Genomic DNA, 22,920 nt, shown 5'->3' with positions numbered 1-22,920 from the left:
CTGTAAACCCCTGACTCCCTGCTGGGAGGAGGAACCCTTTCTATAGCCTCCTTTCGCAGAAGAGTCTGTACTTCTTGGTCCAAAACCTACTAGACTAGAACTCGCTGGAGGGCACCGAAGGGAGGTGGAAACCATATAATGAGATGTTATCCAATTCCCCCCGGGAATTCACCATTTATTTCCTCAGAATTAAATTACTCCTCAAAGATGAGTACATATTTAATTTTCTCAAAAATTAAATGCAGCCAAATACCAACCAGACAAGTAAACACGGTCTGAATAGTATATTAATACAGACATTTAACTCCTCAAAGATCAGATATAAACCAGACAAGTAGAAACGGTCTAGGTGAACGGCTGAATATAGTGTATTAATATAGACTTCATATTATAATCTCAAACAATAAAGAATACATAATTAGTTTGCACACAATCATAAGAGGACGAGAGAAAGGGAAATTCCAGTCTGCTCTGTTCCCTGCGCATATTATACATTGCGGACCCATTATCTACACGTTGCCTCGGCAAACGCGAGATGAGCCACTAGATTATTATTGCAGATATGAAGACCCATAATCTATGCGCTGCCTGGGCAAACGCAAGATCTGAGCCACTAGATTCTTATTGCAAACCCGTAATCTACGCGCTGCCTCGGCAAACGCGAGATCCGAGCAACTAGACTCTTATGCAGTCCCGTAATCTACGCGCTGCCTCGGCACACGCAAGATCCGAGATAGAGTTACAGAATCGAGTCAATCTTTATTGACTTTCTTCCCTCGAGAAGAAAGTCAACAGGAGCAGAGCTAAAACTCTGGATAGTGCATATGTTACACTTTGGGAATTTATGAATGAACACTGTCAGCCCCCTTTTACTAGAGCTGACCTTGCATGCTCTACTCCAAAACAAACAACACATGAATCGTGTGTGTCCCCACTCGTAATGAAGCGAAGGCAGGGACAAACACACTGTTCAAAGCTGTTTGCTCGCCATACTCCTGTCTAGATATTTTATGCTTGTGGACAAACAACAAAAAACAGAGACAGTTTCACACAGAGCACTTGCTGAAGACACAGAAGCTAGTGACTATTTGTTCCAGGTATGCTTTCCCTTGATAGGGAACTCTGAATCAAACTACCCACCGTTTCACCTATCTGCAATTCTCTAGGAACTTTGAAGACCTTGATTAGCTTGTTCAGGTGTGTTTGAATATATATATATATGAAACATTTATAATGTAAATAATTATAAAATATAAGAAATATACTACATTGTATATCTCTATATAGTGTATATGTTTATACTGCATGAGTAAATATATGTTCAATATATTTATACATATGTACCATATCTTATCACATACGTACATCTATATATTATAAAGTGGATTACTGAATATAAAATTACATAAATTATGATATATTAGTAAATATATTGTCACATATCTTTCAATATATGAAAAGCGGCAATTCCTTATGTATTATTCAATCTATTATATATATATAAAATTAATAATGGATAATAATTGGCATTTAAAAATGGTAAATAATAAAAAGGTAATTAAAATGGTTTTATTTTAAAACAATTGCAGTAGGATGTTATTTCAGTATAGTCGTTTATAAGATCCCCTCTAAATAGTGCTATACATACAGAAACACAGATTAGCATAAGTAAGGTACAGTTAAATTACATTCAAACATCTCTTTAAAAACGTCCCATTTTGATTCAGAGACTGTTTACACACGGTGACATGCAGGTTCGCAGAGCTTTTGAAAGTTAAGTGCTGTGTGGCAGTGCCACAAGATAACCCTCACTTCACTCACTGGCACTTCCAACGAAGTATTACAGGCGTACTTGCTTAATATTGCACAAGAGATCTTCACTTTCAAAGAAACACTTATGACTCGCAAGAACAATCGCAAGCTTCGGTGATTACAAAATTGTACCCAAAGAAAACAAGGTGCAATCCTGTCAACACATCACAGTCGAACGACATTACCTCAATGTGTCGAGACGTACTGTATGTTTCTTCCTATTTCTCTGTCCATTCTGTCAATCATGACATCAGAAAACAGCTGCTTGCGGTTCTATAGCGATAACTATCTATACCGTACAGGTTATGGAATATCTATGATGGCTGCAGCTGAGTGAACTTGAAATGGTTGCCGGGACAACATACAGAATCCTGATCAAAGGAGATGAATGAGAACAAAACGCACTCAGTGCTGGGGATCCATACACCCGAGTCATCAACTAGGCACAGTACAAAAGCAGAGTAAACCAACATAGTCGGATGCATAAATGATGTGCCAGTCTAACTCCAAGGTCTCTTTCTATTAAAATTTCACCTTTGCAAAATGTCTAACCCTTGAATATTAAATTATGGCTTGCACTGACGTCTCCTTTGAATAAGTTCTATACAGAATGATACAGTAGATACATTCTGCATTCTGCAAACTGTATATGTGTAGGTCAGACTTCTCTTTACGCAGTAACATGTTTCTCAACATCCTGTGCAACATGACCAATAAATTATCTAGAAGAACAATCTCAATCTGGGATCATGGTCTGTGCCTCCATCCTTCGGCGGCGAACGCTTCCCTTTTCTCATGCACACTCATGCTGACAACTGACAAGCCCTCCATCGTAACCAGTAGTTGATTTTGAGGAAGGGAGATGTCACAGAGTGGGCCTATCCCGTCAGATCATAGATAAAGCTGTAACTTCTTTTTTTTTTTTTATACTGCGAGATAAAGGCCCTTCCTCTGTCCCTTGCGAGCTGATGCTCACTAATTTCTCCTTTTTCATATATTTTGCATTGGAAAGTGAGAGACTGTATTTCATTTTCTCATGTTAAAGGGATAGTTCACCCAAAAATAACAATTCTATCATCATTTACTCACCCTTGTTTCAAGCTTTAAAACTCTTTCAAGCTTAGAAAAGGAAACAAAGCACAGTAAAATATTGTAAAATTGTAAAATTAGTAATACTGTAAATACGATGCATGTGCTAATGTTCTGAAGCCATGTGAGAGCTTTGTGTGAAAAACAGATCAATTCATTATTATTAATCTAATCTTCCTCTCCAGTAAGATTTCAACGTGACAACTGTTGCTGCTGCAATGTAATCATTTAGTCAGTGAGTTGATTCAAATGAAAAAAATCATTTAAAACAAGTTTTAAGAACCAAATCAAGAGATTAATTAAAAAATCGGACTCAAAGAATGACTTGTGAACCAGACATCGCTACTTCTACCCAAGCTCTCATTGGCGCATTTGTGAGAGATGTTTTCATTGAATAGCGACTGAAATTATGTTCTTTTCATCATATAAGGATTAGGGCTGAACGATTTTGGAAAATAATCTAATTGCGATTTAGTTTTACCAATATTGCGATTGCGATTTAATATGCGATTTATATTTTAAACTCTTTATCTTTTCTATTATTCAACAAAAACAAGCAATAAATCATTGTAAATCATTGTAAAATAGAGAAGGGAATCTTTAGGCACCTTATGAGCCGATCAAATTTATTTCTTATTAATTAATTGATCTTATTAATAAAACTTTAAATATTTAATTACATATGTAATTATAAGTACTTATAATAATTATAGGCCTACTTATAATAATTACACATTAAAAAACTAAATTAATACAATTACATGTTAATAATTTTAACTAATATAGCTTCAAAACAAATAACAAAGGGGAAAAAAATATCAATAAACAAAGAGTGCTTTTAGTATTTAAGAGTAGGCTGTCTGAACGTTTTCATCTCTTTTGAAATTATAAGATGTGGTTTGTACTCTCTGTTTAATAACTTAGATATAACTGACTGTGTCACATTAATTTCGCATCATAAAAGCATTTTGAGATGCAAGTACATTTAACCATGCAGACGGAGTCGCTCACAGCCGCATGCTCAAGCGCTCTTCGCAAAGCGCGCGTGACTATTTGAAATTGAAAGCAGCTTCTGTCGGTGATTTTCATATTTTTAATATATAAGTCAACTGCATTCCAAAAGACATATGATGGCTTCGTAGAACATTTGTAAGTAAAATACCGGCGGGCGAGACCGCGCACTACAAAAGTAACATGAAGCAAACCGCGCGTATCTCATAGCGAATATCTTGTGCAATGAAGCCCGCGAATGTCCTTGTAATTCGCTTCAACTTTTCCGAACTTGAAAGATTATTTTTCGGAAGGTTCGAGTGGTGTCTTGTGTGTGTGTGTGTGTGTGTGTGTGTGACAAAGGAATTAGAAGCAAGCAGAATACGGTTGTTTATAAAGCACACGTAGCGGTAGCGTCATCACGTATCTGTGTTTAAAACTAAGCTCAGACATAAATCTGAAATTATCTTAATCGATACAGAATCGTTGAAGAGAATCTATAACCCAATATCACATAAATTAAACTTATTTCCTGTAGCCTATGCCAGTGTAATCGCAGCTTTGCGGTTAAAAAAATATATATTGCGATATTAGCGCAAATGCAATTAATCGTTCAGCCCTAATAAGGATACTATATAATTTTGGAAGGATTTATATACCAATTAAAAATTGGTCCAAAAAAGGGGGAAAAACCAACACACTGTATTATCTGCTCCCATAAAACTTTTATATAACACTAAATTACATCGTTTTGACCAATCAAGGTCTTTGTCAGGCCTTAAGACTTTAGATACAGTCATATGAACCACATTTATGACAATTTGATGGTGCTTTTGCATCCTTTTTGAAGCTTGAAAGCTCTAGTTATGAAAAAGACTGACCAGCACATTATTTGGTTACACTTTATTTTGATAGTATAATTTAGACATCATCCTTTTGGAACAAAATATATATGGCAATATACTGCAAAATATAATGATATATATAATACATTTCCATATTTGGGAAACTAGTGATTATATATTTCAATATACTGCAATATATGCATTGAACATGTATGGCTGTATAGTTACATATAAAGTATTTAGAAATGAAGACAAAAATAGCATTACATGCAATATTCATAAAGTTTTATCCTTTATTTTGTACATATATTGCACATCCATGTTCCCCTATAAATGTGAATGTTTGTACACACACACACACACACACTCACACTCACACACACACACACACACACACACACACACACACACACACACACACACACACACACACACACACACACACACACACACACACACACACACACACACACAAACACAGAATGACTAACACATGCATATAGTTTCCAGCATGCAGCATGCTGAGTTTTGGGGGTTACCATTATGCTGAAGTGTAGAGCCTGTGGTTAGATTGACGATTGGCCGAGCACCATCAAGACTGGGCTATATGTTACTATATTTAAAAAAGTAATGGCTGTGCACTCCTCAGCACAGTGATAGTCCATTTTCTAAATATTTTATTACATACAAGTGTGCTTGTGCTTGTCAACCAGCTTGAACATATGAAACATTTATAATGTAAATAATTATAAAATATAAGAAATATACTACATTGTATATCTCTATACAGTGTATGTGTTTATACTGCATGAGTAAATATATGTTCAGTATATTTATACATATGCAGTACCATATCTTATCACATGTTCATCTACAGTATATAATATAAAATGTATTACTGAATATAAAATTACATAAATTATGATATATTAGTAAATATATTGTCACATATTTTTCAATATATGAAAAGCGGCAATTCCTTATGTATTATTCAATCTATTTTATTTGGCCTAATTAACACTATGGCCCCTATTTTAACGATCTGAAACGCAAGTATCAAGCGCGAAACGCAAGTAACTTTGTGGGCGGGTCTTGGGCGCTGTTGCTATTATACCGGCGGGATAAATGACTCTTGCGCCCGACGCAAATCTAAAATGGGTTGGTCTGAAGTAGCTTCATTACTCATAGGTGTGGTTTGGGCGTAACGTGAAATAAACCAATCAGAGCGACATCTCACATTCCCTTTAAGAGCAGGCGCGCTTGTTCCATGGCGGATTGCTATCATAATGGCGGATTTGCCAGGCGCACGCCAGGAGCAGTTCACAGCCGAGGAGACCGACGTTCTCGTCAGGGCCGTAAAACACAGAGAAGTGACATTGTATGGGGATGGGAGAAACCCACCCAAATTAGCTTCGGTTAAACAGGCGTATAAAAATTCTTCATGGACACAACAATGATTTCCCTCGTGTGTTAATATTTTTCCTTGTAATAATGTATGGTTTTCTAAAAATGAGAACTGCTGCGTCTGTGTGTAGATGAGATAAGCAAAGTGCATGTACGTTGTGCACACGCCACATTGATTATGGCCAAGCATGCGCCCTTAAAATAGCATATGAATAACATGCGCAACGTCCCACAGGTTTTTCCTAGTCAGTGGCGGAATTGTTTTCTAAACCTGCAAAACAGCACCAGGGAACGTTTGCGCCGGAACACGCCTCCTCTTTGTGCTGAACCGCCCGCAGGAGCGCAAGTTAATTTCCTAATTTACCGACGTGCGTCTGTGGAGGGAAAAGTCCGCTGTGCGTCAGGTGCAAAATAGGAATGATACATGCGTCGGTGTACAAAGTCAATTGCGCTGGGTGCAAGATAGGGCCCAATATATTATTCTGTATATTTTCAAATATACGGTTAGATCATTTAATATATTGATCATTCATATATAGTGGGAATATATCTTCTTTGCGTAAGGGTCTACTAACTATTGCAACTACATGTCAACTAACTCTCATTATTTTGTAACTACATGTCAACTACCTCTTATTAGACTAGAGTATTAGTAGACGGTTAGGTTAGGGGTATGTAATAAGTTGAAATGTACTTGCAAAGTTACTTATAGCTAGTAGAATATCTGTTGGAGAACCATTCAAATAAAGTGCAAGCAGATATTAAGCAGACAGTCTAATAATACTCTACTGACTGGAAATTGACATGTAGTTGCAAAGTTACTTACAGTCAGTAGAATATCTAAAGTGGACTTTCAGAACAAAGTTTTACCCATTATTTTTTTAAATGTCTCTTCTTCCATTCTAAGAATGAAATAAATGCAGGTTTGGAACAATATGAGGGTGAGTACATGATGACAGCAATTTAATTGTTTGCTGAATTATACCTTTAAGCTGATCAATGCACCACATCTAAGAAAGTAAAATGGGAACAGGCATTGAGGGGAGTGGACTTGATAGAAGACAGGCCTACTTACTAGCAGGGGAATCAGGACTTTGGGAATGCTGGCCATTGGGTGTGCTGGTCGACAGGTCCACCAGCATTCTCGAGTTCTCCTTCCTGGGAGACAAGTCGCCGTTACCTAGGAGACAGACAGAAACAAGTGCACTGAGGACATTGCCTTGCTCCAGGCAGCACAGCTATTGTGGCTAAATGCAGCTCTGAACTCAGATCTATACGAGCAGACAGTTCAAGGAACAACTCTCTTATAAAAGCCACGCTTTTTGATTATCACTCAAAGATAAAACAGAATCAAGGATAACTGCAACAAAAAGATTCATTTCTTACTGTCATTTCTACTCTAATATACTTTCACCCGTTCTCTACTATTTAATGCTTTGTACTGAATACTGTTCTTGAAACTTTTTTACTGCAATCTACTGTTTAAAACAGGTCAGGTCTGAGATGCTGATTGGCTAATACAGTGTTCTAGCCATGATAAACACACTATAGAAACAGATATGAAGTAAAACATTTACTAAATACTGTTTATGACTCATAACATAATGTTATTTCTTACACAACAGGGACTATATTCTAGTCTAGAGCAAAGATGAACTTGCTTAATAAAATAATGTAGCCTTCTGTTTAAATCTCAAATCTACTTCCTAATGTAGCCTTCTTCTCAATACTCTTTATTTTCTATACTTAATCATACGGTTTTAAAGTCAAATATACTCCCTACAATAATGTTTTGTCAGGTATCCAAAAAATGTGGTCTAAATTTGCTGATTAATTGAACTGAATGATTTTAAAAAAAATGTATATGTTATGTATATTATTTACATTATATAATATTTACACACACACACACACACACACGCATACAGTATATATATATATATATGTATTCAGTCAGAATATTATTTAACAATTAAAATAATATTTATATAATATAATGAAATGAATTAATCTGACTGATTAGATTCCACAACGACTGATTGTATTCACTTTGCACAGTACTGAACCCTACTGTTTAATACTCCAACAGATGTCCATCTAAAATGTACTATGATGCTCTATAATACTCGCTGATACCTTGGTAAAGGAGAGCGACATATCCCATGGTTTTCAGGTACTGTACACACTGCTTTTAATACCACCCGTCTCTGTTACCAGAGCTGAAATTTCTCTAGGGTCAATGACCATCTCAACACTTCAGTTTACAGAGACGGTGAGCCATCAACTCATTTGTGGAGGGGTTGTTAAGCTTTCAGCCGCATCCTTAAGATTCAGATTGGATTTCCTCATCTCTCCGCGCACTGGCTTTGGGAAATAATATGGCTTCAGCGTGTCCACTCTGGGGGAGCGATTCCTGCTCTCTGATCCCGTTACCCACTGACCCCTTCAGAGCCAAACACTCAATACAACGGCAACAACATTAGACAGCTCTTAATGCTTGCATTATGCATACACACAACCTCCAAGGGCAGTATTACGGCTTAGATCATTCCTTTTACTCCACGTTTATGACTGGAAAGTACCTTGGATGTCACCGTTAAGCTGGCTGTTATATCTCTATCCAATGCACTGAATCTAGTCCCTCCTTTAAACAGGTTTGTTAGGTAGCAGAGTGAGTCTGCCAAAGGGCTCTAAAACAGTATTCGTGGCATTTTTAATGATTCATTTGTCTGTGTTCTTCTTGTGAATCAACAGTTCTTTGTTCAATCCTTAAACTACTTTACTACAACAAACACCACCCTTCGTGAACTATAAAGGTTTTAAAAATATTTTAATTAAATAATTTGTGATAAGTAAATGAATCAGTAAATGAGGGCCTTTGAGGTATATCAGGCGACAGATATCTGTGCTGTCAAGCTGGCAGACAGACACTGTCATTCTGACAGGGAGAGCAACTCGGGGAGACGAAGCCAATGACACAATCCCAAAGCCCGTCTCCGGTTACGGTGCCGGGGTTGAGGGAAATCTCAGGTAACCGGCAGTCCCTTGGCAACGGGAAATAAGCAGCCACTTCGATTTGAGTGACGGCCGAGGGGAGGATTTTCCATAACAGAGTGCTGTGTCTGATGGCCTCCCGGCATGAGAGAGGTTCTCAGGAAAAAAGATCTGTGAGAGCAAACTAAACTCTTGTACAGTAGCGGCTGAAAGAGCTCTCTTATCCCACATCTAAACAGAACCGCGATAAATATATCTAATGCCAAGCGCATACAACAAGACTGAAGCTTATCAACATGTGCACATTTAAAGACTCATAGCTTGACTTTAAAGTCAATTAGATGTTTCTCTTCCCCATCTATACACACACACACCGTTCAAAAGTTTAGGGTAAGATGTTTTAATGTTTTTGAAAGAAGTCTCTCATGTTCACCAATGTTGCATTTACTTGATCAAAAATACAGTAAATCAGAAATATACAGTGAAATATTATTACAGTTTAAAATACCTGTTTTCTGTTTAATATATTTTAAAATGTAATTTATTCCTCTGATGACAAAGCTGAATTTTCAGCATCATTACTCCAGTCTTCAGTGTCACATGATCCTTCAGAAATCATTCTGATATGCTGATTTGCTGCTCAAGAAACATTATTATTAGCAATGTTGAAAATGGTTGAGGTGTGGAAACCATGATACATTTATTTCCGGATTCTAGAAAATTCACAAGAACAGGATTTATATAGAAATGTATACAGTATTTATATATTATAAATAGTATAATAGATTGTTACACTATAAATGTCTTCACTGTCACTTTAGATCAATTTAGCACATCCTTGCTGAATAAAAGTATTAAATTAATTTAAAAAACATAATAAAATAAAACAAAATATCTTGCTGACCCTAAACTTTTGAATGGTGGTATATTATAAATGATGCTAAAATTCTTTCTATTCGTTTCCTTTATAGGTCTTTCTTCCCAACTATGCAGTCTTGCAGTGTGCACTTGGCTTTGTTATCATTTGAACAATCTCTGACGCACTTTAATATGTGGTTTTCTCAGTTTTAGAATGATTCCACGTTGTTTAATTTGTTCTATAAATCACATTGACATTCCCACACATATGATTGTTGATGGCCCTAGAGCTCTATTGTAATGACGGCCTACAGCATACGGTTCATATTAATAAGGCTACCATCTGCCCCCATGCAGTGATGCATGCTGAAAATCCGTAGGCCCTTTGGAGACTACTGGAGTGACTACAGGTCTGGCCTATGACAGTGCTGAGTCAGAATCAGATCCCAATTCACTCATTCGCTGAGACTGTGTATACAAATCAAACAGCAACCTACAGAATGGACTGTTCCATGCACTTTTTTAGTGGATCGATGAGGAAACTAATTGGGGGTGTTTTTAATAGTGGCCCACGGGTTAAAATCAACGTAAATGGCAACACCTATGACTTCTGTAATACGTTTTCAGAGCAAAATGGGATATTCAATGAAGGAAAAAAATATTTTTATTCATGAGGTATTGATTGAATCATAAAAATTGGATGTTAAATACTGAAAAAAGTTATATATATATATATATATATATATATTTTTTTTTTTTTTACTGAAAAAACATGAACCATTTGATAAATGATACATTGGCCAATCTGGATTTCATGTTGACTTTGAAATCACTGTGGTTACAAAAAAGGACTGTGTTCGTGTGCAAATATTTTCACTAAACTCAATGACTTATAGAACATTGAAGTGATTTGGGCAGCATGGTTGCCGTCGGCTGTATTACATTAGTGGGGGTGGAGCCTGCAGGCAGGTTCTGTGCCAGGGTGGCGATACTAGACAAGAAAAATAAAACTTTTTAACAGGATCGGTTCTCCCAGGAAAGAGAGTGATTGGTTGTGGCATGTCGTAGACGCTAAAGTTCGAGCGTGGATCAGGTTAATCCTGTCCGTCCACACACCTCCAAACCATCCTTCCACATCAAACACAAAACACATTCCCACTCACGCTCCTCGCCACCTGCCAACGCTGAACTGCTCTTTAAAAGGACACACTGAAGGGGACGAGGTCTTATTAGCATATCAATAGCAGTTTACTGTACAAAAGGTTGAAGTATTAGCCTGTGATCTGAGATGGACAAACTTAAAACTGTCTTTTTAGGAAAGCAAGCTGTTTGACTATTCCTAGTTTTGAGGGAAACTATCAGCAAGTGGTTTTAAACCAGAAAAGAAAAAAAGATGTGTAAATGATGTGAAAAACGCAAAATATTGCTGTGAAGACACATCTAAGCACAGCTTCAAGTCATTAACAACTTCATTCTCTTGAACTATAAAGAGTTAAGTTTTCTGAAACGTGATAAAGCTATTCAAAAACCAGGTGTTGTTCGACGTTCATTCATGCTTTTAAAATGTAACGAGCCCTTTAAGAAAGGAAAAATGCCTTCAAGAGTCTATGGAACCAAGTTAAACTGTAAACTTTTCATTTTCCAAGACACCTGCAAGAATTTTTAGATGAGGGACGTTTTATCAGCATGTTCTATCTGAGGGAATCTGCCGGGGGAGTTAACGGGCTTGAAGGTACCACTGTGCACCTGGTACCGAAGCCCCGTCCAGATAACAAATCTTGAGGGGAGCCAAGAGTCGATGCTTTTCAACTGGATCTTGGGGGCAGCTAGTGTGCTTGACTACTGCACATATTCATAAAGCAGAACTGGCTTAACAGCTGCAGACAAACTCCCACTGTGCTCACGGAATTAGATAGCATATCTAACATAAATCAACACAAGTAAAAAATACAAATAAAATAAAAAAGCAGCAAAATATTTTTACAATGCAAAAACAAAAAAGATGAAAAGTAATAGATAAGCTTTTTTTTCACCAGGTCTTCCAATTTTATTTAAAGAAAGCATTCCTCGATAAACCCTTGTTCCAAACATGTGTCGCTCATTTTAAGACGTCAGGGGAAAAAAGACACTTATCAATAGGCTTAAGTCTAAACCTAATGAAGTGTGTGCCACATACACACGCAGCATGAGAGAAACAGAGAAGCAGGTGACATGATAAAAACATTGTGTTGACGGAACTGCTTGACTATTTTAGGTCTGTATGTGTTCTGATTGATTACAGTAGAACTATTACTGTGCTATTATTTTCATATTAATATTTCATTGTCTCCATTTAGCTTTCGTCTAGTAGAATAGAATTATACAGTTGCATACTTTAAATGCATTCAATAATTCACTATAAAGGTTAAAAAACATTTTTGAATGAACCTGGCAGACATAAAAAAGGCAATTTAACATGCTTTTATGTGCTAAATAAAGAATGCTCTTTTTTTTTTTTTTTTTGGAAAGTGGCCATTGAGATTTACTTACTCGCAATATAGCCATTCGACGCCTCCATGTCCATATTCAGGGGGCAGAGCTGTGAAATGAAGAGGAGTTATAAATTAGATGTTGGATTTTGCATTATTCTATAATGAAACATCACTGGCACAGGTTTCTTTAAATATTTGCAGTATTTTTCTAGTCTTTAAAAATTATTAAACACGGAATTATATAATAATGTTCTGTTTTTTCTCCAAATTATGCAACACCAAGCTACATACACTAGACGTTCAATGTCGACAGTTCATTTGTAATAAATGTTTCAATTAAAAATCAGTATATCTGGCACATGAACGAGCTGCTGTGAAAAAAAAGACACTAATGTCCGATTTCTCAATGTTAAACTTTTCTATTACAGTTTATAGCTCTTCTGAACTGAATGCAACTGTCTATATCACTACCATGTATAAGCTTAAAAATAAAACATGTTTTATTTAAACATCTAAATTGTCTTGTGAAGTATTAGGGAAGTAACATATAAAGTGACAACTTCCTGGCTAGGCAAAAAAAAGGTACATGCAAAGTGTGAAAATTGACATGTTTTCTCTGAGTTTCAGGTCCTTCTAAAACAAGTCTAAAATTAAATGTTTGGACAGAGCAAGTGAGCTGTAAAAATCAAAGATGCTTTTCTGATGAACAGCATATCGTCCATCAGATCATATAAAGCTGGCCTCATTACTGGATAGAAACACGTTTAGCCACGATATAACTGATTCTATAAGCTATTCAGGTTTAATTCATTTAAACTAAAACAATAAATCTAAGGCTTATGTTAGAGTGCAATCAGATGAAATCATCACAAAATTTTACACAGAAAAACGAGCACAGCATCAATATGCTTTTACTTGTTTAATATTCTAGAACGGACTGGGAGGAATGTAATTTTCACTTGTGATGGCAGATAAAATTAGCAATTCTGTGACGTTTATGAAATACCACAAATAAGCTACTGTATGCTGTTTATGTTTTGCCGGACGGAAAGAACAAAAATGGCTCCATGTACATGTGTGAAAATATATTCTATTGACTTATAGATTCTACTATCCTTATAGAACCTCACTTATGACAGATATTAGGGCATGTACAAGTACTGGGTCAGGTTTGGAAAGAAAAATGTGATATGTTTACTATTTCAACTTTAAAATGTTTAATTACTAGTTTTACGATTTATGAGTATTTCTAAACCCATTAAGTATCACGTAAAGCAATTAAGCAGCTTAATAAATACACACTCTTATGCTTTAATAAATCGCAGACGCTAAATGCACTAGAAAGAAAATAACTGTTTTATTATTAGAGTATGAAAATCATTTTTGATTTTATCTCTCTACTCTTCTGCTCTTCGTGCAATGCACGGTCCTCAAAACATTAATAACTATAATGTGCACACATACAGTACATTAAGCAATAATAAATCAGTAAAATATAAAGTCAACTTTTAAGCCCTCATCAAATCAGGAACTACACAATATCATGAACCATCTTTCCTGAAATCCCATAAATTATGAGGAATACTCTGACATTACTCAAGAGTGCACCTGGATACTCTGACCCTGATCAAAGTTTCTGAAATAAACAAGACACAAATTACAGCTCCTTGATATGGAAATACAACCAAATTAGTACAAGAAATGATACCTCAAATTAAAAGCACTAAACAATGATAGCGTGATGAAATGGCATGCAAAGCAATAGGAGTGAAGTTGGCCCTATGTATATGGCGTTGCGCTTCTCCAGGGGCCCTAACATACACACCGATCACGGCACGCGTGTGCACAACCTTAACCATCCAGCACAACAACAAAACCCGATCAATTCCTGAACATCAGTATACTACTTTCATCTAATTAAAACCCTTTGAGATGCAATGGATGTTACATGCATTATAGCGGTCAATGATGAATAAGGATGTCCGGGGAAAAAGAAAAGAGAACTGTTAAAAATCGAATGCAAAACACATGTAACATGTTCTTAGAAATGTAATCATTGGGTTCATGTTTGGAGGGGGGTACCATTTAAACAGGAAAACAAAAATGTGGTGTGTGTGGTGTAACCCTCACGTAAAAAGTACTAAAATGGTTTTCAAGGACCTACACCATATCATCATCCTCATCATCATCATTGGGGGGTTTTTAAACACATTTTCAAGGTAACATTTACTAATTATTTGTAAATTATTTTTGATTCATGAATATCAAAAAAGTTTTCTTAGGGTAACTCTATTTGACCTGAACAAAAATATTTTACTAAAAAAGTCAGAATACATTCATGACAGTAATGAGGGTCTACAGGGGTCTCTGTTTTAAGGTTGTCACATGAAAACAAAATGGCTTCCTGCATGCTTATGCCAACCTGACTTAATTGTTTTTTAAAACATTAATAATATTACACATTTTTATTAATAATATCTCAAAACTGATTTTTTTATTATTTTTTTTATTTTTTTATAGATACTATAGTCTGTATCAAACTAATTGCACCAACGTTTTCAAGAACATAAACCTTAATGATTTCTATACATATTTACAATCTTCGGACAGTTACAATGTCTTCTTTTTGTCTTTCTTTATATATATAGCATATATATATATATATATATATATATATATATATATATATATATATATATATATATATATATATATATATATATATATATATACATATAGCTACTCAAGTTATTAGATCCGGACAAAAATTAGCGTCACTATAATGATATTATACTGTATTTGGGCTATGTCACTTGAGGTATGTAACGTTAGCAGAATGAATACATAATGCCAAAAAAAGTATATATAAATAGCCTATACCAACATTATAATATAGAAAGAAGTCTTTCCGGACTTTAATTGAACTACAAGACTCTACGAGATGTTAACCATTAAAGATGATTGCATGAAACTTTTACCTTTTTGTTTGGTCTCCCCCCTGTGAAAACGCAAGTAAGTGTCCAAAGAAATCCTTGCGTAAAAAAAAGAAAAAGAAACGCGTGAAATTATTTCCAATGACAGATCGAGGCTTTTCAGAGTCTACTGTGATGATGAAGTCCTCTGGTGACTGTCATGTTCAGCTGGAGTTCATATTGGTCACAAACAGGGGACGATCTTGCCCCAAATGAAAAAAAAAAGATGAAAAAAAAAGAAGAAGAAAAAAAAAATTAGGAAGCAAGCTGCTTCTTGGGTTTCTATCGTTTGGTGACTTCCTTCGCGCCGAACAAGCCCGTCAGCTTTTCCATTTCACACGCGTCTAAGCGCTTTCCCCCCGACTATTAGATTTCTTCCTCTGATCTGAAACTGCTTTGACATAGTGAAGTGAAACCTGTGCCTGTTCAACACCTGGGTCAATCGGTGTCAGGCTGGGGCGAATACTCAACTGGATCCACCGGTTCCAAGGGAATTAAGCCATAAATAAGGAAATGATGGGAACTGCCTACAACAGGCTTAGAGCCCAATAATTCCACCTGTCTGACAGTCCATCAAAGGTTGTGGGATGAGTGTGTGCGTGTTTTCTATATGCTTCATGTGCAGCTCAGTATTCATGTGACACATACGCCGACAGTAGGCTAATTCACATGCATTTAAATGCAGGAGACATATGATGCGCAATAAATAAGGACTTTTACAAACACGAGTCATAAATATTGATAAGAGTGCGAATTATGGGGGTGCAAAATGACAAGGCTGGGGGAGGGGGTCTTAAAAGTATATTATTGTTTTCATACAAGTAGACTATACGTTTAAAAGGCATTTTCAAACGTTTTGTTAACTACAAAGTTAGATTAAATGTTAGAGTGCGCTAAATAACGCTTGCGAATTGCTTTTGCCTGAGGAGCTGTATTGCTAACAAAACATTCGTAGGCCTACTGGCGTAATTTATCACAAATATATCACAAAAACATCTAGTTGTGTTTAAAACGCCTTTAAAATATAAAGTTTAAGATTAGTTATGCGCGCGCTAGGGGCGCCAAAACAATTGCGCCCTACAGACATTTTTTGAAAAAGAAAAAAAAAGTTGATTCCTTTTAAATTCCTTTACCAATTCGCACACTGTTAGGGGCAAATAATTTCACAATCACAAAAAGTGAACAAGGCCATTGTACGAATTATATAATAAGTGATAAACAATTAGAGTATAGTTTTATGCGAGCAAACAGACACCTGTTGCTATGGTTACCTCAAATTATGTTCGCGAGCGATCCGTTAAGCACACTCGGACTAACTTGTAATATAACTTTATTAGTCACTGAAACGTTGTTCGAAAACGCTGACGAAAAGCAAGTAACGTTACATTAACATATAACTAAACTTTGAGACCCACACCTTTTCCTTTGACCTGTTTTTAGGGGTAGGTGGGGTCAAACTCCCCCATAATTCGCACCCTGATCCAGACGCTTCCTGGACCTGTCAAAACACAGAACATACAGATGCATAAAGCCTTTAAACAAAGAAAGGAAAACCTTAACATTCGAAACGGACATTTTAGCTTACCTTTAGCGATGCACGAAGTGACACACTTCCATCTCATCTGATATGGAGTTACAGACAGCGTCTAAATACTGTGTATCCACTGCAGTGCGATAGACACGCAGCAATAGTGATTCCCTTCCCCTGCTTCCTCCATCTTCAGCAACCGTCTGACTCAGAGAAACGGATCTATCAGTGCCGCTCGGTAATCGATTAGACGCGTTATCACTGCATTTAAAATGCGTTCGGCGTGATCTCCAGCAGGCTATTTAGGTATCTATAAGAACACAGGGAGGAGAAACTTGAATTAAAGCTGCTATTCTAAACCCTGTGGCGTGTTATAATACATTCACATCCTATATTTTAACTGATTAATATAATTATTACCAGTATAAGCCTTTGTTATGAATATCTATTCATTATAATTCTAGTAATGACCACTGTTGGGCTGCGGTCCTTACACATCCTCATGAATGGTAGCCTATCTTAGGCTAAAGGCTACACTTTTCGTTTTAAATATATATAATTATATTTTCAATCACATTTATAATGTGGAGGAAGAAAGAGAGAATTAATCAATTATAATAGGCTAAATGATATGTATATAAAAAAGAAAAAGATTCAGGTTGGATCATTCATCAGTCATATTTCTCTTGGACCCCCTCTACTGGGCGACGAGAGAAATACACCACTGACCTAGTTGGAATCCTGTCAGAACTGTGGAGAGCTGGTGGTGATGTCAGTGAAACAAAAGTCCTTTTTGCAAATGATGAGGAAATCGCAAGCTGTTAAATGTAATATTATTACAGTAGGCCCTACTATAGGCTACATATCAGATACAATTCAATGTTAATTCAAAACAGTGTTAATATTTATAAAAAATAAATAAAAACTGCTAATAACTACAATCAGAGAAACCAGCCACTAATGATCTTGCCATTTCTTTATCATCCTTGGAGACTGAATAAGCTGGCATTAGGTTCTGAATAAGAATAAGTGGTACTGAGATGTTACACTGAGATGAATGAGGAACTGAAGCAGGTCATGTTAGTCATGAAAGCTTGTGCATTTGCATTTTTTCATTGTTTCTTTTACAGTAAATTGACGATCCGGATATTGAAGTATATTACTGTAAGTGAAGAGGGTTACATAAAAAAAAAAAAAAACAGGATAACAGCTTTTCAATTTCACTAAGCACTCTTTCCTTGACTATTAGATTGACAGTGTGAACTGAAACCTGCCTGTTCAGCACCTGGATAAATCTAAAAAGTTTACTTTAATAAAGGTTTAAAATAGTTTAAGAAATCCATTTAATCTGGATTACATAGTCAAAGTCCAAAAATTAAGTGCTTGTAATTAGTTTATTTTAAGTTTTAAAACTCATTTTCAGAGAACAGTTACTTTTTTATTGATTACATGATTACAAATTATTTACACAATGGCAATAGGCTACATATGTATAATTTATTGATACTCCCTAATTCTTTAAAGGATATTGTTTAAATACATTAAAAAAAAAATAACTACATTCCTTCACAAACCCCAGTTTGGGAAGCCTTACTGTTTAATGCACTTCATGTTGTTGATAACGAAGAATAGAATATATTTTCTTTCTCTTTGCATTCTAAAAGTAGTCCGATTATACTACTAAAAAACATGTAATGGATCACGTTACTAATTACAATTTTTGTCATGTAACTTGGAATCAGTAATGGACTTTAATTTGCAAGTAATGTTTAAAGGATTATATATGTTACGGGTGGTTGCAGGAAGACAGAAGAAAGGTTTCTTTTCAATATGACGGTTTAATGATCAAAATACAGGACAGAACAGACAGCAACACACTAATTACAACTGAGATCGGACAAAGACTGACTGAACAGACGGAACTTAAATACAAACACAAATGTCAATTAACGGAACACAGGTGATACAGATGACGATGACTAACTAAACACAGGTGATACGGCTGAACTTATAATGACAGTAAAGATGACACGTGACGTGATGACGGGCATACAAACTAAACCAAAACAAACCAAAACAAACTAAACCAAACACCACTGTGATATATATATATATATATATATATATACATACATACATACATACATACATACATACACACATACATACATACATACACACACACACACACACACACACACACACACACACAGTGTTGGGTAGTAGTCCATCACGGATTCCAGATTGCATGACAAAAATTGTAGTTAGTAACGTGATCCATTACATTACACGTTTAATCAATAATGTGATCAATGAATCATTTATTTATTATTTATTTAATTTATTTATCATTTATGTATTATTTCTAAAAGTGATGAACAATGAAATAAACAATAAACTTGGAACGTGGAAAATAAACAAAAGTTGATTTTCTTTGAACAATTTAATAAGGTCACCGTTTGCATGTTCAACTGTGTTGTTTGAGGCCGCATTGTTTGTTTACTCTGCCATCAACTCTCTGATTTGTAGAAGTCTCCTCAGATAAAAATCAGTTGCTTTTGTTCAGAGGCTGCTGGTTAACTTTCCATGGTTTAAAGAGCACTGTTTGAAGCAGAGGGGAAACCGTTAGACGCCCCCTCCTCTGCCACCCTTTCCCCTATCTTTCTTTTATGTATTTCTTTTATTTATTTTTTACATTACTGTCTACTTTCCTCCCCTTTTTAAGGTTTCATCCATCCATGAATTACCTCATTCATTCTGTAATGGTTTCCACAGTCCTTACATGATCTTAATACATTTAGTGCCAGTAAATGGACAGTCTCCCAGATGTAGATTTAAGCCCAGTCCTAAACAAGGATTCTCAGGTGAGTGTCAGCATAATTTCATTTTAGTAAACAGATTAGGCTATAACTGGACTCAAAATGTCTCAGTAGATGACTAAAATTAAATTGAACGGATTTGATTTATAGGCTCACCATGGTCATGATGGAGAGATTTTGACAAATTGTTTAGTTACACATCAAAAACTCCAACAAAATTGTTGTCAGAAACAAGTTACCTTTAACTTGAAAAGTTAAACAATGGACACTGAAGCCAGAAAACAAATCAGTCATCTAATAAAACATAAAAAGAATATAAGCAAAATAAATTAACAAATTAAGTTTGCAATATGAAAACGAGATTCAAACAGATTTGATGGATGGCATGAAATATACACTCAGTCAGTAGCAAGGGTGCATACACTTTTGACAATAGAAAGCACATCTGCTTACTGGAGCATGAAGTTCATTGTACATCCTGTGCTGGTTTAATCATAACCAGATTCATCTAATGAATGTAAAGTGTTGTAAATGTTCTGCAGAACCTCAAATAATGTCTTAGAATTACATGGACTGAATTTCCACCTTTTCATCATAATCTGTATTTGTGAGATGTTAATAAACATTGCATGTTTTTACTTTCATTTGGGTATACAGTAATTGGGCTAAAAGGCTTCCATAAAGAAAATGTGCATGTTTTCGGTCCCAACGTGTATGAAGATCTATATTAAGCATGGTTTTTCTGAAAAGTTTATGAATTATTATTATTTATTTTTTTTAATGGTAGGGTCTGGGTGCTCAAATGCTTTCAATAATTCACCATGCACCGGAAATTGTTTTTGATTTATTCACTGAAAACTGAGAAGTGCAATGTCTAAAAATATATGTTATAATTTCAGGGATTGTAATTTGCCACATAAATGTAGATCAAATGACCACAAAATTTATATTTTGTTCTTTCACTCCAATGGATTCATACAATTTCTTGCAAATAGCAACAGCAGGCATTTAGGAAAATGTTGTTGCTTAGTGTTTTCACACACACACTTTCATGTTTTATGAGGACTTTCCATAGACATAATGTCTTTTATACTGTACAAATTGTATATTATATCCCTTAAACCTATACCGATCACAGAATACTTTCTGCATTTTTACATTTTCAAAAAAGCATCACTTAGTATGATTTATAAGCTGTTTCCTCATGGGGACCAAAAAATGCCCCCACAAGGTCAAGGGTTTCAGATATTGCCATCTTTGTGGGAACATTTTACGCTTTGTAGTTCATCTCACTTCTTTCATTCCTGTTACTCTTGGGTACCCTTTATTTTACTCAATTAAACTCAAGTTATAAAAATATAACTTGTTATCAATAATGTCTCTGTCAATCAGGGTAAGAAGACAGGATACGTATTTTACAAAGAAAATACAGAGCCAAAATATGTCTGGATAGGGATGAACTATTTCACCAGAACAATGGTCTCCTATAAATTCAATATGATTCAAAATAATCTCACAGATGTATGATTCCTCTGTTCAGTGGTGCTCTACAGCAGAGTTATGGTGAGCGATTTCCATATGAATGTCTTCTGTTTTTTTTTTATATCCTCCTTATGATTCTAAAAGCATTTAATTATTCTCCATTTGAAAAAATTGAGGAGGATACTACACCGGAACTAAGTCTGGCTAAGTGTGGATCATATGATTGAGTTTTGACAATCATGGTTGCAAAAACGTGTCTTGGTTTCAGTCGAGAAGAGAAGCGAGTCTCATTACCTCTAAACCGAAACGAAGGAATTTGTTTCATCTTCATCTGGCATAGCTGGTGCACTCACGTATAACATGCAACACATATTCAAGCTTACAAAACCACTGATTAGAAAAACACCCTAAACCACAGGCCTCATTTTCCTCATAATCTAAAAGAAAATGTTTATCTCTTTTTTTGCATTAACCTCCCCCAGTTTCACCCCTTTGTACCCCAAAGTGCACACACATTTAAAAAAAAAAAGACATACTGACATGCACGAACACGTACAACAACAGTCAGCGCACTCTTTCTAATGTTTTGCACAATATTTCTGATCTTTATATTTGATAGCTACTCTTTTGCCCCAGTTTCTTGTTCTGATGGACTTACGCACATATACAACAACACACATACTGAACACATACACCTTAAAGATTTTATGTTTGTATTTCTATAATACAAAAAAAATTGATGTTTTATATAATTGAAAAGGTCCAAAAAAAATTTTTGGTCAAATTTAGCAAGCACACACACATAATCAACATGTATTAATTCACCACAGATACGTGTGTCACCAGACTTATGCTCTCTACTCACAGAAAGAGAACCAAGGCAACCTCAGATAGGCTCAAGTTTCAGACACCCACATAAGGTTGTAAATCTACACAGCCCTGCACTGAGGATGGATGGCCAGAGATGTGAAAATGTTTGAGAGCATGTGAGTGTGCAGGGCTTTTGCACATTGACTTCTCTCACAGCGACTGATGCACTTTAAAACAGGAAACATCTTCATACCCATCACTGGAAACAACCCAAGGTCTTTCACAGGAGAAAGCCATTTCCTGCTTTTGACTAAATGAGGCATCTTAAGCATATGTTTCACATAGGATTTCACTGCCAAGTGACAACATGTAAACAAAATGCCTACACTGTTTCTTATGTTGTATATTGAGTAATAAATATACATTACCGTGCAAAAGTTTAGGGTCGGTACGAATTTTTTTTTTTTTTTTTTTTTTTTTAAGAGGTCTCTTATGCTCACTAAGGCTTTGTTTATTTGTTCAAAAAGACAAAATGCAGCTTATTCCTGTGAAGGCAAAGATGAATTTTCAGCAGTCATTACTCCAGTCTTCAGTTTGATGATGCATGATCCTTCAGAAATCATTCTTATATGCCGTTTTGGTGCTGAAAAACATTTCTTATTTGTTATCAATGTTAAAAACAGTTGTGCTGCTGATCATTATTCTTTAGGAGTGCTTCTCTTCAGAAGGGGCCTGGAAAACTCATAAAGATGGAAGAAAGAATGAATGAGAGCACAGAAAAATACTGAAAGACAACTAAAATCCTGCTGAAAGCCTCAAGTCACTGGGATTTAAAGGATGAGTCAT

General features: G+C 35.6%; 1 protein-coding gene across 8 annotated transcripts in view; it reads right to left on the bottom strand.

Annotated features, from left to right (window-relative positions):
• ikzf2 (IKAROS family zinc finger 2) overlaps positions 1–17,203 on the bottom strand; it is a 31,560-nt gene extending 14,357 nt beyond the window's left edge. For 2 of the 8 annotated variants that reach the window (XM_084420799.1, XM_084420803.1), the window contains exons 1-3: positions 15,442–16,801; positions 12,522–12,570; positions 7,216–7,320 (exon numbers count right to left, since the gene is read on the bottom strand). In XM_084420799.1, the coding sequence (XP_084276925.1) occupies positions 7,216–7,320; positions 12,522–12,555 (139 nt within the window). In that variant the 5' untranslated portion in view covers positions 12,556–12,570; positions 15,442–16,801. Of the gene's footprint in view, positions 1–7,215; positions 7,321–12,521; positions 12,571–15,441; positions 16,802–16,852; positions 16,934–17,020 lie in introns of those variants that run through there. The other 6 variants (XM_084420800.1, XM_084420806.1, XM_084420804.1 and 3 more) reach the window with 6 other exon arrangements.
• Positions 17,204–22,920: the final 5,717 nt, after the last annotated feature.

Source organism: Rutilus rutilus (assembly GCF_951802725.1).
Source record: "Rutilus rutilus genome assembly, chromosome: 10".
NCBI classification, from domain to species: domain Eukaryota; kingdom Metazoa; phylum Chordata; class Actinopteri; order Cypriniformes; family Leuciscidae; genus Rutilus; species Rutilus rutilus.
Note: the sequence above shows the minus strand (reverse complement) of the source record. Positions and strands in the feature narration are given on the sequence as shown.